Genomic DNA, 15273 nt, shown 5'->3' with positions numbered 1-15273 from the left:
AATGATATTTTACCAATTCACGCCATCAAAATGATAATAATAGTAAAACTAAATGATAAAACATTTTAATCAAGCAGAAAAAAGATAACTATAACTCGACGCTCTTTTATAGACAATCTATCAACTCTCAATTGCTATAAATTTTTTATATTACTACTTATATTAGATATAGATGACTTCTGCACAGTTCTAATTGCCTTTACATTGCCATTGAAACCAACTCACTAGTTTGTTCCATTGTAAAACCTTAATCTATCCTTGGTAGGGGAGGTCACAGTTCCTGAACCAGTAGACTAATGAACCGCCAACGATAATTTGGATAATTTTCAACCATAGCTCCTAATTCATTTCTTCTACAGGATGGTGTGATCTCCAGTGGAGATATATACAAATCCTTTGGTTAAATGAAAAATAGAATACAGAAAAATACTAGTGATAAGCTAAAAGTTGATAGGGGGACTAATTAAACAAGAACTTGGACAATAAACTAGTTCGGACAAGGATTCACTGTTCTATACTGATTTTTCAACCGCTCTATTTGAACTTCATATGGTGATCCAAGCATTGTTAGAATCATTGAGAAAAATTGCAGGAACACGGATTTCTGTAAATTCTTAGTGTATTGATAACATAAAAGAGGCAGATGCATATAATTAAGCAGAGCTAGTCTCTAAGTCACAAAAACGAAAAATAAATTAGTTCAACGACAGGTACTCTAATCAGCTTCAACAAATTCAAGGTTTAACTTGCATAAAGATGCAATGGAACTACCTCAGTACCTCCAACGTCTAGGAAAGATGTCGTGGAGAAGCCATTCGACCTCAACTTGAAGACAACTATCCCCAATAAGTTTAGGTTGAGATCGTCCAACATGGAGCGGAACAAAGAAAGTTGCGGCAGCAGACACAACAAGGCGGCCATGTTGATCACACAATTGGTCGACTCCAATGACCAGAGAGGCATTTGAGGGAACAGCAACGAGTGATCTCTTGAGCTGAATGGTCCCATCAGGTTCCACACCGGCTTCTTCGGCCCTGATAAGCGGGATTTTACCAATGAAAGAGCAAGGGCGTGCATAAACACAGCCATGGACACGGCTGACGTCCGGCCTATTCAAGATTTTAATTTTAATACCGGCAGCCGCTCCAGGACTCATAATAGCATAGCGTACAAACACATCAACAGGACCATCATCATCAAATGTCATACCCCAGGTTTTGATAGGCCTGACCTGTTCGTGCAGGACACGGTTCATAAGCCAGGGAAACATGCGAAAACGCAGCTCGTGAAAGAAGAGAGTTCCTTTATTAAACTTGTCGCCATCTTTGAATGCATCAAAAGAATCAACCTCCTCACCTTGAATGAGTTCTTGATCATCCAACCTTAGGCCCACATCCAATATCATACTAATCTCACAGTGAGGGAACCGTCTGAGATGAGGACCAAAGAGAGTAATCTCAGCTCGAGCATCGTCGGCCGACAGATCCACTGACTCCGCCTCCGTGTCGTCTTTTTTCATCTTGTACAAGTAGAGATCCTCCCTGTGAACATAATGTTTCCTCATCAGAAATGACTCCGCGATCTCATCCGGGATTTTGATAACCTCGGTGAAAATTGTACCGCTCAGTTTGCCTCGCAAACACAAGTTCTCACGGCCGGTGAAATTCTCGTTGGGCCTGAGGATAATTGAGTAAATATCCAACAAACACGGCAGTTCATCAAAAGAACGCCAATGAGCGAAATCACAAACTCCTCGCAGCGGGCACTTTCGTTCTTCCCACATCGTATCCAGATCTAAATCCTCCTCCATATCTGTTTTTTGTTCTTCCGCCTGTTCCTTTGGCAAGTCTTCGTCTTCTTCAGCTTTTAGAATGAAATTGTCATAATCACGTACATCTTCCTCCATGTCTGCAGCATCTTCATGGTGTTTGTTTTCAAAAAAATTGTAATCTTCCGCCCGTTGACGCTTCAACCGATATCCTCCTTCCGCCCAAATCGGCCCGGCAACGGACGTTTCTGGAGTAGCTGGTTTAGCTGGTTTTGGCTTCATCATTATTTGCTTGCAAACTCTGTAGAAAATAAATAATTAAGAGCTGAGCAATCAACTCATAAACTAGTGTAACATGCAAGACACCTCCCTTATTAACCCAGGTATCATGTTGGGGGCAGGACCTGTCTAGATTTATCATAAAATCATAACAAAAATCTACAACAGCAATACCTGTCAACTGCTTCTGCCTTCTTTCTCACATCAGCTGACAAAAGAACTGGGCTGACATATTTAGAAAGAGAGTCTTGTTGCTGCTTTTTCTCTCTTAGCCAAGCGTCTGCTTCTACACACTCATTCAATACCTGCAACACATCAAATTGACAGTTCTAAAAGTCTTTTAAACAAGGAGGGTCAGGATCAGGGCTAGCTAAAGACGGGACCAGCCGTTACCTTCTGCTTTACAGACAAGTCAATGTGGTCAAATTTGAGATCATTTGACACTGCTGCCTCTCTGTAGCTATTAATGCAATATATAAGTTGTTCGACAACAGATCCTCTTTCTGTGTACTCCTTGTACCTCTCTTCAATGGGATCACCACGCTGCAATTATTGATCATATCAAACATGCAACTAAAACAGTAGTTGAAAATCTGACAGAAACAAAGGCAGAGAAACACAAGAACTAATCATTAACACGTAAAAAGCAGTCACCTCTTTGAGCTCCTCAAGTTCGTCAGCATAAACACCTTTTGTTGTATTTTTACCATCTTCATACAACCAATCTTCAACCTCTTGCAGTTTTCTTATAAATTCTTTCCTCTCGGAATCAGTAACAAATTCCTGATATTTTTCGGTAAGCTGGACACACAAAACCATTAGTTATGCATACAACATCGGCTCAAAGTCATCAATGAAACTCATGCAAACATCAGCAGGCAAAATGTACCTTAGTTCTCATAACATACACATAGGACTCAACAGCATTCCTCTTGTCTTTGGTCTCTTGTATAACCCTATCCTGCAATGCCATTTCAAATTCCTTTTCTACTGCTTTCTGCACATCTGCCGGCGCCATTGCACCATAAACAACTTCTGCCACAGGTAGATTTGTCTTCATTACTTTCCTTTTTGGAGCCTCAACCTACTTCATCAGGAAAATGGGACCAACATGTAAGATTTGGCTCCATCAACCACACAATATCTCGCAATGGTCTACACATGCAAGATAAAAGAAATCCAATTGGCATCAGCGCCTACTAATTTACCTTGTTATCTGTTTCCATCTGGGTAGGCTTGTCTCCTGAGTCAGGAACACCATTTTCAGCGCCAGAAGCATCGGCAGTTTCTCTGGCATCTTGCATATTGACATCAGCATCATTTGAACTGGGAGGAGCAGCATCATTAGGAGCTTCGGTTTCCATTTTCGTAGCATCCTTTGCTGGTTCTTTTGTGACAGGAATTTCTACCTCTTCTTCCTCAATAAGCTGAGGAACACATCAACAAAATTTAATGAGAGGTTCAAAAAGAAACTGACAAGAGTAAACAACAATCGTAAAGCCACCGCAAAGCTCACCATAGCCGAGTCAACAGACACAATCCCATGAAGATTTAGGTGAGCTTTCACCTTCACCTTCGCTCGCTCACTTGTCGAAGACTGAAAAGGACCAATCTGAAAAATGGCATTACATACAGAATTTAGCAATTTAGAACAGAAGCATACGCATGATATTATAAATATAGAATAAGCATGAAGAAGGGTGCAAGCTTATTTCATACCGTGTATGTACTGATCTTAGCAGGCACCGGCAGCTCGCCTGCATCAGCATACAGTAGATCAATTGTGAATGTTCCTGACCTGTAAAACGTCAATGCCTTGACACTAGGTATGGCATTTCCTTTAGGGAAGACAACAGAACTTTGCTGATTATCTGCTTTCCCATCCTGACTATCAAGAGCAGCACCTTTCCAAGATGCAGCAATATAAAATGGGAAACTCTCATGTACCTGCAAGCCAGTTCAAATTTAACAACAAAATAAAAACATGCTAAAAAGATAAAACTAAGGACAATACACAATCCTGAATGAAGCAATTAAACTCCACAAGAAACAAAACGGAACATTGTTGCCCAATAGGTAAAACCAAATGAGTAACAGAACCACGATGAGGGTGTGCTTAAATAGAACTTCATGTAGTGCAGCTTAAAGAGAGGAATTTACCTGGAACTCTCTCACTTTAAATGTAGGGCTGAGAATAGCACACTGCAAGGTACAACCCCTGGCTACACACTCACTGGCATTCATTGTAAGCCTAGGCTCCTTACCAAAGAACTCGGTCAGTATGTTGATTATAGCAGGCACGCGTGAACCAGAACCAACTAGCTCAACCATGTGAATATTATCAATTGCCAATTGTGCATCTTGAAGAGCCTTTTCCAAAGGTTTCTTGACACGTTCTAAAATTGGAATACTTATCTGCTCAAACTCGTCCCTCTTGATATAACCTCTAACATCCTTCTCTTCCATTAAGCATTCGATATTCAGCGGAGCCTCAGCGTTGGCACTAAGAACTTTTTTCATTTTCTCACAGGCAGCTCTAAGCCGTAGACAAGCCCTAGCACTCTTGAGAACATCAATCTTGTACTCGTCCTTAAACTTGGCAGCGAAGTGCTGAAATAAACCCTCATCAAAGTCTCTACCACCTAAAGATTGATCAAAAGAATGTGCCAACACTTTGAGCTGACCCTTCTTAAATCCGGCGATGCACACTTGCATGCTCGCGTGGCCAATGTCAACAAAAGCAACATTTAGCGGGTCAGTCTCTGGTAAATCCGTCTTATATATACCATAAGCTAGCGCTGCAGCTGTAGTTTCATGAATCAAACGGAGAGGACGAAGTCCAGCGATAGTGGCCGCATCCATGACAGCCCTTCTCTGAAGATCAGTAAAATAAACTGGAATTCCTATGCAGCAATCCACCACTGCAGTATTCAGATTCTTCTCAGCTATCCCTTTCATATTTGAGAACATCATTCCCAAAACCTGGGTTGGCGTAAAGTACTTGGGTTCATTCCAAGACCAAGCGCGAATCATAGGAAACCCATCAGGGCCTTCAATTACAGAAAAAGGCACTGTTTTAATATCCTTCTGCAACTCCGGATCAGAGAAAGGTTTTCCGATGAGGCGCTTAAACTGAGATATAGAGTTTGCAGGGTTCGTCATAGTGGCTAAAGCTCCTGCAGTCCCAATGAAGCGCTGCTCATCACCAAAGCATACAAAGGCAGGAGTTTGACGCTTTGATTCATCATTAAGTACAACATCAATCCCTCTTTGCCTAGCAACTGCAACAATGCAGCTCTGATTCCCCAAATCAAACCCAACCACGCTCATTTTTCACCCAATTTATACCAATTAGGTTTCGTACAGCAATTAATAAATCAATTGTTCCCCCACAAATAAGAATCAATGACACATAATAGCATAATCAATCAACATAAAGTGAACAATCTGAACATGATAAGCACTACGAGAAGGCCATATGCAATCAATATAATTCAAGTTATTTAATTTTACCTGCGAATTCTCTTTAAACGGAGGAGCCTTCTTGTGGAACACTAGAACCACATTACTCAGCCCTTTTATTTGAATTGAAACAAAAGACATTTTTAAATTTTTAAATTTTATTTTTAGTTTATACATCTTTCCGGGAAAAAAAAAAGATTTCAAATTTTTAATTTAATTTACGTTTTTGTTTTATTTATTTATTAGTGCGGGAGAAAAGGAGTAAGTTCTAGAAAGATCTATCAGCATAAAAATCATTTTTGGGCTTCAATTCAGCTCATAAGTAAATAAATATGGGTTAATTCTTAAAAAAATCACGAACTTTACACGAAATTTCATTTTAATCATGATCTTTAATGTCAAAACAAAAAATATTTATCCACCCGTAAATCTGCGTAGTCGTGTGAAATTAATATAGCAAAATTTTTTTATAATAAATTTATATATCAAATTTAATTTATTTAAATTAAGAAATTTTATGTTAAATACTCCCTCCGTCCCACAAAAATAGACCACCTTTCTATTTTGAACGTCCCAAATTATAGACCACATTCTATTTTTGATTAATAATTTTAAACCTAAAAGTCTTGGGTTAATGACGTTTTTACATAAAAAATTAAGAAAATTTCTAAAATTACCCCATGATTAGAATTTTTTCTATATTTAGGCTATACAGACCGCGGAACACTTCAGCGGTTTGTTGTAAACCGCGGAAGTGTTCCGCGGTCTGCGCACGTGGCTCCACCTGGACGCAGGTGGAACCACGTGGATGTAAACCGCGGAAAGCTTCCGCGGTTTACAGTGACAGGTCACTGTAAACCGCGGAAGCTTTCCGCGGTTTACAGAGGGAATTTATTCCCTCTGACAGGGAATAAATTCCCTTGACCAAAGTGGTTGTAGACCGCGGAAAATTTCCGCGGTCTACACCACTATATAAGGGGGAAATCGTTCGCCCTTATCTGCACACAAAGAAAATTTATTTAGGAAAAAATTTTAGAGAGATGTTAGAGAGAGAGAGTTAGAGAGTTAGAGGGAATATTATTTAGGAAAAAAATTTACGGAGCCTATTTTCGGAAAGTGATATTATTTTCGTGGTGGATATTATTTTGCGTGGCGGATATTATTTTGCGTGGCGGATATTACTTTGCGTGGCGGATATTATTTTTCGGCGCGGAATATTATTTTTCGGCGCGGAATATTATTTTTTGGCGCGTAATTATCGGGTGAGTCTTTAAAATTTATAGATATATTAATTTTTAATTATTGAATATAGTTAGATTTAAATGATGTTTACTTAGATTAAAATAATATTTCAAATGTAGTTAGTTAATATTATAGTTAGATTTAGTTTAAAATTCTAAAAAAATATGTATTTTATTGAATATAGTTAGATTTAAATGATGTTTACTTAGATTAAAATAATATTTCAAATGTAGTTAGTTAATATGGTAGTTAGATTTAGTTCAAAATTTTAAAAAATATGTATTATAAAATAAATTAGATTAATGTGTAAATTTAATTAGATTAATGTGTAAATGTAATTAGATTAAAATAATGTTTGAAGTGTAGTTAATTAATATTAAAGTTAGATTTAGTTCAAAATTTTAAAAAATATGTATTATAAAATGAATTAGATTTATGTGTAAATGAAATTAGAATAATGTGTATAAAATTTATAGGAATGAATAGAGTATATTAAAATTAGAAAATCGAATATATGAAATTTTTTAAAATATTTTAAAATTAGGTTGAAATTAGTGAAAATATTAAAATTTATTAGATTCGGAATTTACATTTAATGTAATCCATTTGAATTTACATTTAATGTAGGAATTAGTGAAAATATTAAAATGTAGTTAAAATTATATTTTTTTAATGTAGTAATGACGACAAATGCGCTGCCAGCCCTAAAAATTTATTGGGATGGTACAATATTATCGACTCCGGGTGGAGTGGATTATGTTTCCGGTAAATCGGAAATGGTTGAGCTGACGAGAGTAGTGAATTTTGCACAACTACAAGTCGTAATTAGAAGGGTAATTGGGCTGAACGATGCTGACGAGATAGTGAAGATTTATCTAAGAGTACCTCGGTTCGATGAACATGGAAGATTTCAAAAATATGATGGTTTTCCTATGGAGACAGATTTGTTACCCCGCCACCAGCAACGACGAGTACGGCCATTCCCCAGGACCAGCAGGGTGACGACGGAACCGACGACGAGGACGCTGATGCAGGAGAGGGAGATGGTGACGGTCGCCCAGGTCGACGTTACCTCACCATCAGTACAGGCCGTCGGGCGAACCGTAACAGAAACAACTTGCGCTCGAACCTCCCGGTCACTAGCAGATATGACGATAGGACTCCTAGGAGATTTCTTTTCTGTACTTTGTACATTATTATCTGATGTAGTAATCTTTTTTAATTTGTAATTTTTAGTTTATTAAATATGTTATTGTTATGAAGTATAAATTATATTTGAATATTTGTTAATATAATTATTTTGTAGTATTTTATACATTTATTTTTGTAGAATGTTAAAAAAATTAACTAATTCAAACGTTTTAAATTTAAAAAAATCAACAATTAAAACGTATAATTTTTTTAACCAAAGATTGTTTTATTTTCAAATAATAAAATATATTAATTTTTTTTTAATGATTGGGAGAATTTTCTCCCAATCAGTGCAGCCAGGGAATTAATTCCCTGGCTGCACAAAAGCAAACCGCGTAACACTTACGCGGTTTGCCACGTTGGCAATGCAAACCGCGTAAGTGTTACGCGGTTTGCTTTTGCCTATGTGGCTCCTCCAGCGAGGAGCCACGTAGGACAGACCGCGGAACTGTTCCGCGGTTTACATAAACCGCTGAACAGTTCCGCGGTCTGGAAGCCATAAAATGGGAATTTTATCATTTTGGGTGATAATTTTGGAAATAATTAACAAAAATCCAATTTAATGGTCATTAACCCAAAAGTCTTAGTTACCCTTAATAAATGTACATTGTTATCTTCAACTTAATAAATTGCTCTATATTCTAATATGGAATAAATGTCAATTTTTAATATCTATGCAAAATACACTAATACAAAAATTATTCATCAATATATTATTTATTTATTTAAAAAATTATTAAAGGCTAAAAATGAAAAAGTACATAAATAAACTAATTTTAACTAATCTAACTATTTTTTTCTTAATTCTCGTATTTGTTCAAACGGCCTAATTTTAAATTTTCATGTTAGGAATGGTAGTTATAATTTTACTATATATAGTTATACAAAAACTATTACATAAAATTGGGTTAATTTCATAAAAAATTATGAACTTTACGTGAAATTTCATTTTAATCACAACCTTTAAAAGTTGTCATATAAAATCATGACCTTTCATTTTTTTTCAAATCTATCATCTCAGTATTAATGAAAGACTCAAATTATAAATCGACACCAAATATTATTATCTTTCAGTTAGATAGTCTCCGGTATCTTTGGGTTTTTCATGAATGCATGCATGTATATATGATAAACTGTATCATTTTTTTGGGAAGAGGGGTGTTCGGAGGCATGTGGTGGAATGTTTTTGTCTGTTTTTCGTTTGTGGAAATATTATACAGTCTAGTTAGAGATTTTTTTTTTAATTAATTGGTTCTTGATGTTTGATATCTGTTCACAGCATAAGTAAATGGAGGAGGAACTGTACAATTTTATCACCTAAAGACTGCCCATCTAAACAAAATTCCCTTTTCTTGTTGCATTGTAAGTAATTGTTTTGTTCTAATTCAGTGTGGCATTCGATTCTATTAGCTGCTTATTATTGATTCATGCCACAGAAATCTCAAGCAAGAAAACTTTAGCGTGCATGTAATGCTCCATGGATCGGGAAACTTGGCAATTTCTTGTTATCGCTTAATCTTTATGTTGGCTGGTTCTTGATTTATCTTCATATTCCAACTCTTCAATCTGATTTAAGGATATGAAGATGACTATATTGAATTCCGCATTGAAAAAGAAGAGGCTTAATACATAGTTTAACCTCTGAACTTGTATTTCTTTATTCGATCTGACCCCTAAACTCAACGTGTCTCCTATTTCAGAGGTCAAATGGGTTTATTTTATAAGTACAGAGGTTAAATAGGAGACACGTTGAGTTCAGGGGTCAGATCGGATAGGCTTAATCACTAAAAAAATCCTCACCTTTTAGCCCTTTTTCAGTTGCACCTTGACGTTGCAATTTTATCAGTTGCGCCCTAATTCGCACCTTTGGGTTTCAATTCCACCCTCAAAATTAAATTGGACTTTTTTCATTTGGGAAAAATTCATAAAAACCCTTATAAAGTACTCGTTTGAACTCTTTTACACATAAAAAGTTAAAAATAGATGACTGATTTTAACTTTTTTAAAATGAAAAAGAGATCAATTTAGTACTCGAGGGTGGAATTGAAAACCAAAGGTGCGAATTAGGGTGCAACTGACAAAATTGCAACGTCAGAGTGCATTTGAAAAGAGGCTAAAAGGTGGGGGGTATTTTGGTGATTAAGCCGATCGGATAAAGGGTACAAGTTCATGGGTTAAACTATGTATTAAGCTAAAAAGAAGATATATAACTTGTACTAGTATTTGTTTAGGCCAAATAATTAAAAAATGTCAAAATTTTAATAAAAAATTTATAAACGTTCAAACCTTTCAATTTTATCTAATTTGTCCTGAAACGCATGATTTCGTTTCAATTTTGTCCAATTACATAATTCTGCTTATTTGGCACTGATACGTGACATGCCACATCAGCGCCACATAGGCCCCACATGAATAAAATTACATAATTGGACAAATTTGAAATAAAATCATGCGTTTCATGATAAATTAGATAAAATTAAAATATTTGAATTTTTGTGAAACTTTCATGAAAAATTTGGTCTTTTTTGGTCGGTTGGCCATTTTTTTATGTTTATGCTTTACATTATTAGTTTAACTAGATTTCACTTTTTATTTTGTTATGTCATGTGTATTGATTCTATCCATTTTTAGCTGTAAAATTGTGAAATCTATATATTTATATATATAGGAGGGAGAAGAAATAATTTTACTTTAATTTTAGACTGAATTCTACCGCATGATTCAACATACTTATTTAAATTTCTTGGATGAAGAGAGAATGAAATTTACAATCACTTTCTTATCACATCAAATTTGTTGCCTCCAATTTCATATGTAGAATCCTTTTAGGCCCTCTTTGGAACAATTCTTTTTACTCACTGGAATTCATTTATAAATGAATTCCATAAGAATTCATTTGCAAATGAATTCCGCTGTTTGGAATGAAAAACTGTAAACTATAGAATTAAAATGAATTCTGCATATTTATGTTTGGAATGAATTCTAGAATTCAATTCTTTTTAATCTATTCCTATATTAACCTTATAACCATTTTACTAAATATTAAAAATTAACTAAAATACTATTAAAATTTATTATATGCTAAAAATAACTAACTATATTAAAATATATAATTTATTTTTTAAATTTCAAAAAATTAAAACATAGCAACATAAACCACAAATTAGTATTTCTAGAAATTACCGTGGGCACGCTTTAACTGAAGAGATCTTCCGTTTTTTTTTGTTCAAAAAATTTCCGAAGCACCGATTTTTATAAATTTTATAAATTCAAAATATAACAACATAAATCACCAAATTAGGCATAAGCTACTATTTTAAACAAAGATCAAAATGCATAACTTGTTCTTCAAATTTTACAAATCCAAAATATAGCATATATTTTGTTAGAAGTATATGCTATATCAACATATTTAACATACATATTATTGAATATATTCATAAGCAACAAAATAACAACTAATATAAAAAATTTAAACCATTTAAAAATTATACACATATAATTAAAATCAAATACATAATATATAATAAGAAAAAAATAAAAAGAAATTCCACTAGTTTATTTACCTAATTATAAAAATCTGAAAAAATATTAATACACTATTTGAAATAATAATTAAAAAAATAAAGATAAGTTGATAAAACTAAACTTTTTGGTTTGAGATTTGTTGTAATAGGTATTATAATGATTGGTTGTGTAATATGGAGTAGAGAAAATTAAAAAAAAAACGAGAAGGAAAATTGAAATCAAAATGGAAAGAAATAAAATGAAAAGGAAAATTGAATGAAAATGGAAATAGATAAAATGAAAAGAAAAATTGAAATGAAAGTGACAGCAAATAATGTCAAAAGAAAAGAGAACCTTTAAAAAATTGAGGGTATCATTGTCAAAAAAAGATTGTTCTTTTTGTCATGTGTTGTTCATTTGTAAATTCTATCTATTTTGCTTGAATTTATAAATCTACAAATTATAACTAACATTAATTCCCTGATTTTAATTCCAAGAATTGTATTTGTCCATTCATTCATTCCAAACATAAAAAATTGGAATTATAAATGAATTCCAACTTTTTTTAAGGAATTCATTCATTCCAAAGGGGCTCTTAATATCTAACGTCTTATTTACAGAAAAAACATTTATCATCTCTATTTTACTCTCTCATTTACATACTACTTTAATGCTTTCTTGAAAGAAATAAACATATTAATTTGGAATAAAAAAATATCTTCAAATGTGCTACTCACCTTGTTTCAAGTCAGTAATTAGTTGGAGAGTCAGACCTTAATATAGTAATATAATAACGGCTTAATGCCTTAAAAAACCCCGACATTTCATCCCCTATTCAATCCTACCCTGACGTTGAAAAATTGTCAATTTTACCCCAATTTATATTTTTTTCATTTCAATTGTACCCTGAAGCATAAAATTGACCTTTATTTATTTGACAAAAGTTTAATAATTTTTTTTAAAAATGGTAAATTTAATATAAAAAGTTAATGTAATGCAAAAAGGATCAATTTAGAAAATAAATTGCCAAATAAAAAATCAATTTTATACTTTAGGGTACAATTGAAATAAAAAAATGCAAAATAGGTAAAATTGACAGATTTGCAACGTCAGAGTAAGATTGAAAAGGGGACGAAAAGTCAGGGTTTTTTAAGACATTAAGTCTATAATAACTAAAGTACGAAGAGGTAAGAAAGATTATTATTTTCTTCAATTTGTTGTTGCTTTACTTCATTTATGAAATACTATTATTTATATTTTAAATGTATATTTAAATAAAAAAGTATTAAAAGTTCATTATGTAAATTAATATCATCGTGTAAAACGCGTGTATCGACCTAGTTAAAATAATAGAGCATAGTTTAAATGTTATAAGCGGCAAACAACATTTTATTAAGATTGTGAGTTCAATTTCTCTCGCAAGCGTTCTCACTTTTTAAAGAAAATAAATCAGAAAATTAAAAAGAAATGTGCCCCAATTATATTAAACATTAAAACCCATACAAATCACAATTAGTCATAGATTAAGACCAAGAAATGAGAATGAAGAAAAATCAAACTCTAACAATCTTGGCAATGGAATAGGCAGCAGCAGAAGCTATAGCTCCGATGAGAGCTGTTTGGAGAGCACTCTTAAAAGGCTGATTCCCAGTAAAATAGCCTTTGATAAACCCAAAAAATAGAAGTGCCAAAATAGTTATTATAATTGATCCAAACATGGCCTCTCTAGCAACTGGAAAAATGATGTATGGTGAAAGAGGAATTAATCCACCCAGTATGTAAGAAATTGCAATTGTCAATGCACTTTGTAATGCTCTCATTGGGTCTGGTTTTTCCAATCCAAGTTCAAACCTGCAGCATCAGTTAATTTACATTGTTATTGCTATTTTGACTAGTGTTTTGTTTCTTTTGATAGTTAATTAATGTTTGTTATAGAAAAAAATAAAATATTTTAGAAATAAAATCAAAAATAGATGAAATTATAATTTTCACTGTCTTTTTCTTTTAAGGAAAAATGATTCTTTTATCAATAAATATAATTTTTTATTAAATATATTTCTAAAAACTAATTTGAATATTTTGATTCATCCCTTTTATAATTTAAAATAGTTATTTCAAAGCTTTAAATTGTACCTACTTTTAGGATTTATTTTATTATTTTTAAATAATTAAAATGATTATTTACATAAATGACAATTTATAAAATATTATGTGGGTTTAAAATGAAACGTGTGTCTAGAAAAAATTGAAGTTGAATATAATTATTCGGACCATAATATTTATGCTATTTCTTAGAAGATATAGTTGATAAAATAAACTAATATTATAGATTTACAAAATTATTTTCTCTATTTTAATAATTCTATCGTGGTTTTAAATTTAAAAAATATATGGTGTTGTGGAAATTAGGCTGCCCCTTTGTTGCCTTCAAATATGTCGTCATATCATATTCAATTCGCTGACGGTGATAAATTTATAAAATAAATTCATTGATAAATAACATTGCTGATTTTTAAAATAAAGTGATAAAATTATAGTAATTTAATGTAGAAAAATGCTATTTAACCCACCATTTTGTACCTCATTCATTGTCTCTCCTTACGTGGCAGCATTTAATTCGTCCAATTACCCTCTAAAAGTGTATATCTCAAAAAACAACTTTTAATGCATCCACTAGTTTGTTGCCACGTCAGGTGGGTTAAAGAATGTGGGTTAAAAAGGAGAGTTATATAGCACTACTCTTTAATGTATTTGTATATATTCTTAAAAGAATTAAACTAAATTAAAGAAATATTTAATTTTAATTACCTCATCATGAAATTAAGCCAATGCTGATGGTTCCTCTTTAGAGCATTTACTACTGGCTCATATTCATGTGGCTCAACTCCATATTCTGCTAATATATCTCCACATTCAGCAGCCTCTGCAGTTTTCAATAACATTTCATTAATTATTTTCACCTTTGTAAATAAATAATAATCAAATTTAAAACTCGAACTCGAAATCCATCCTTAAATAATCATTTTGGCAAATAAAAATAATAAATTTAGATGAGAAAATAAATAAAAACCTATATCAGGAACACTAATAATCTCTTCTTGTTCTCGTTTTAGTTCTCTCATGTAATGATCAGCTTCACTTTTGGCTGCCAAATATCTACAAAATCAGTATTAATTTACATTATTTGAATATTAAACTTAAAATCTGTAATCAATTAAATTAGAAAATATAATATGAAAAATTAATGACATACCCTCCAAGTCCCATGGAAATGGCACCGGCCGCCACTTCAGCTATTCCGGCGACCAGAATGATATTTGACGTCACATTAGCACCGGACAAGCCGGCGGCTAGGGCGAAAGGAACGGTGAGACCGTCGGAGACACCGATGATTATGTCACGAACAATCTCACTGGACAAGAAATGTTTCTCTTCATGTTCTTCAACCAACAACTTTTGCTTCTCTGGATTAATGTGACCGTTTTGTGCCATTTTTGGTAATTAAATTAAGCACTAAATTTAAAACCAAGAACTGAATTTCAAATTTTTTTTGTTTGTTTTTCTATGTTGATTGGAATGAATATTTGAGCAATAAAAGAAGGTGTATTTATACAAGGAGAAAGTGTGGATTTGGAGTAATTGTTCATGTATCTATGTACATTATTGTAATTTAGCAGATTCTCATAGAGAAAGAAAAAATATTTTACCAAAAGCGACCACTCAGTATTTTGAGAATCAAATTAAGATTGACTGATTTAACCGGTTTAATCGCAGTCATTTTGGTTCGATTCTATTTCAAATATTAAAAATATGGTTCAACCTCT

At 33.1% G+C, this 15273-nt stretch overlaps 2 protein-coding genes across 3 annotated transcripts; both read right to left on the bottom strand.

Annotated features, from left to right (window-relative positions):
- Positions 1-576: 576 nt before the first annotated feature.
- Positions 577-5661, bottom strand: LOC126681341 (heat shock 70 kDa protein 15-like). Of its 2 annotated transcripts, XM_050376887.2 has the most exons (10): positions 5561-5661; positions 4208-5328; positions 3767-3994; positions 3564-3659; positions 3256-3474; positions 2937-3131; positions 2702-2848; positions 2441-2590; positions 2222-2352; positions 577-2069 (listed from the first exon to the last, which is right to left on the bottom strand). In XM_050376887.2, exons 2-10 carry the CDS (start codon positions 5207-5209, stop codon positions 773-775), a joined length of 3465 nt encoding a protein of 1154 aa, XP_050232844.1. In that variant the 5' UTR covers positions 5210-5328; positions 5561-5661; the 3' UTR covers positions 577-772. The 2 variants fall into 2 exon arrangements, with proteins under 2 accessions (XP_050232844.1, XP_050232843.1); XM_050376886.2 differs by having other exon boundaries at positions 4208-5659.
- Positions 5662-12906: 7245 nt separating this feature from the next.
- On the bottom strand, positions 12907-15032 carry LOC126682409 (vacuolar iron transporter 1-like). Its single transcript, XM_050378077.2, has 4 exons — positions 14703-15032; positions 14520-14605; positions 14258-14372; positions 12907-13300 (listed from the first exon to the last, which is right to left on the bottom strand). Exons 1-4 carry the CDS (start codon positions 14939-14941, stop codon positions 13003-13005), a joined length of 738 nt encoding a protein of 245 aa, XP_050234034.1. The 5' UTR covers positions 14942-15032; the 3' UTR covers positions 12907-13002.
- Between the last annotated feature and the right edge of the window lie 241 nt (positions 15033-15273).

Source organism: Mercurialis annua, linkage group LG5, assembly GCF_937616625.2.
Source record: "Mercurialis annua linkage group LG5, ddMerAnnu1.2, whole genome shotgun sequence".
NCBI classification, from domain to species: Eukaryota; Viridiplantae; Streptophyta; class Magnoliopsida; order Malpighiales; family Euphorbiaceae; genus Mercurialis; species Mercurialis annua.
This window is presented reverse-complemented; position numbering and strand designations above follow the sequence as displayed.

Coding starts and splice junctions, on each gene's coding strand:
- LOC126682409 (XM_050378077.2), bottom strand. CDS start 14,941: ATGGCACAAAACGGTCACATTAATCCAGAGAAGCAAAAGTTGTTGGTT. Junction 14,373..14,519: donor TATTAGTGTTCCTGATATAG/GTTTTTATTTAT, acceptor TGAAAACTGCAG/AGGCTGCTGAATGTGGAGAT. Junction 13,301..14,257: donor TGGCTTAATTTCATGATGAG/GTAATTAAAATT, acceptor CTGATGCTGCAG/GTTTGAACTTGGATTGGAAA.
- LOC126681341 (XM_050376886.2), bottom strand. CDS start 5,377: ATGAGCGTGGTTGGGTTTGATTTGGGGAATCAGAGCTGCATTGTTGCA. Junction 3,132..3,255: donor AGATGGAAACAGATAACAAG/GTAAATTAGTAG, acceptor CTGATGAAGTAG/GTTGAGGCTCCAAAAAGGAA. Junction 2,070..2,221: donor AAGGCAGAAGCAGTTGACAG/GTATTGCTGTTG, acceptor TATTTTCTACAG/AGTTTGCAAGCAAATAATGA.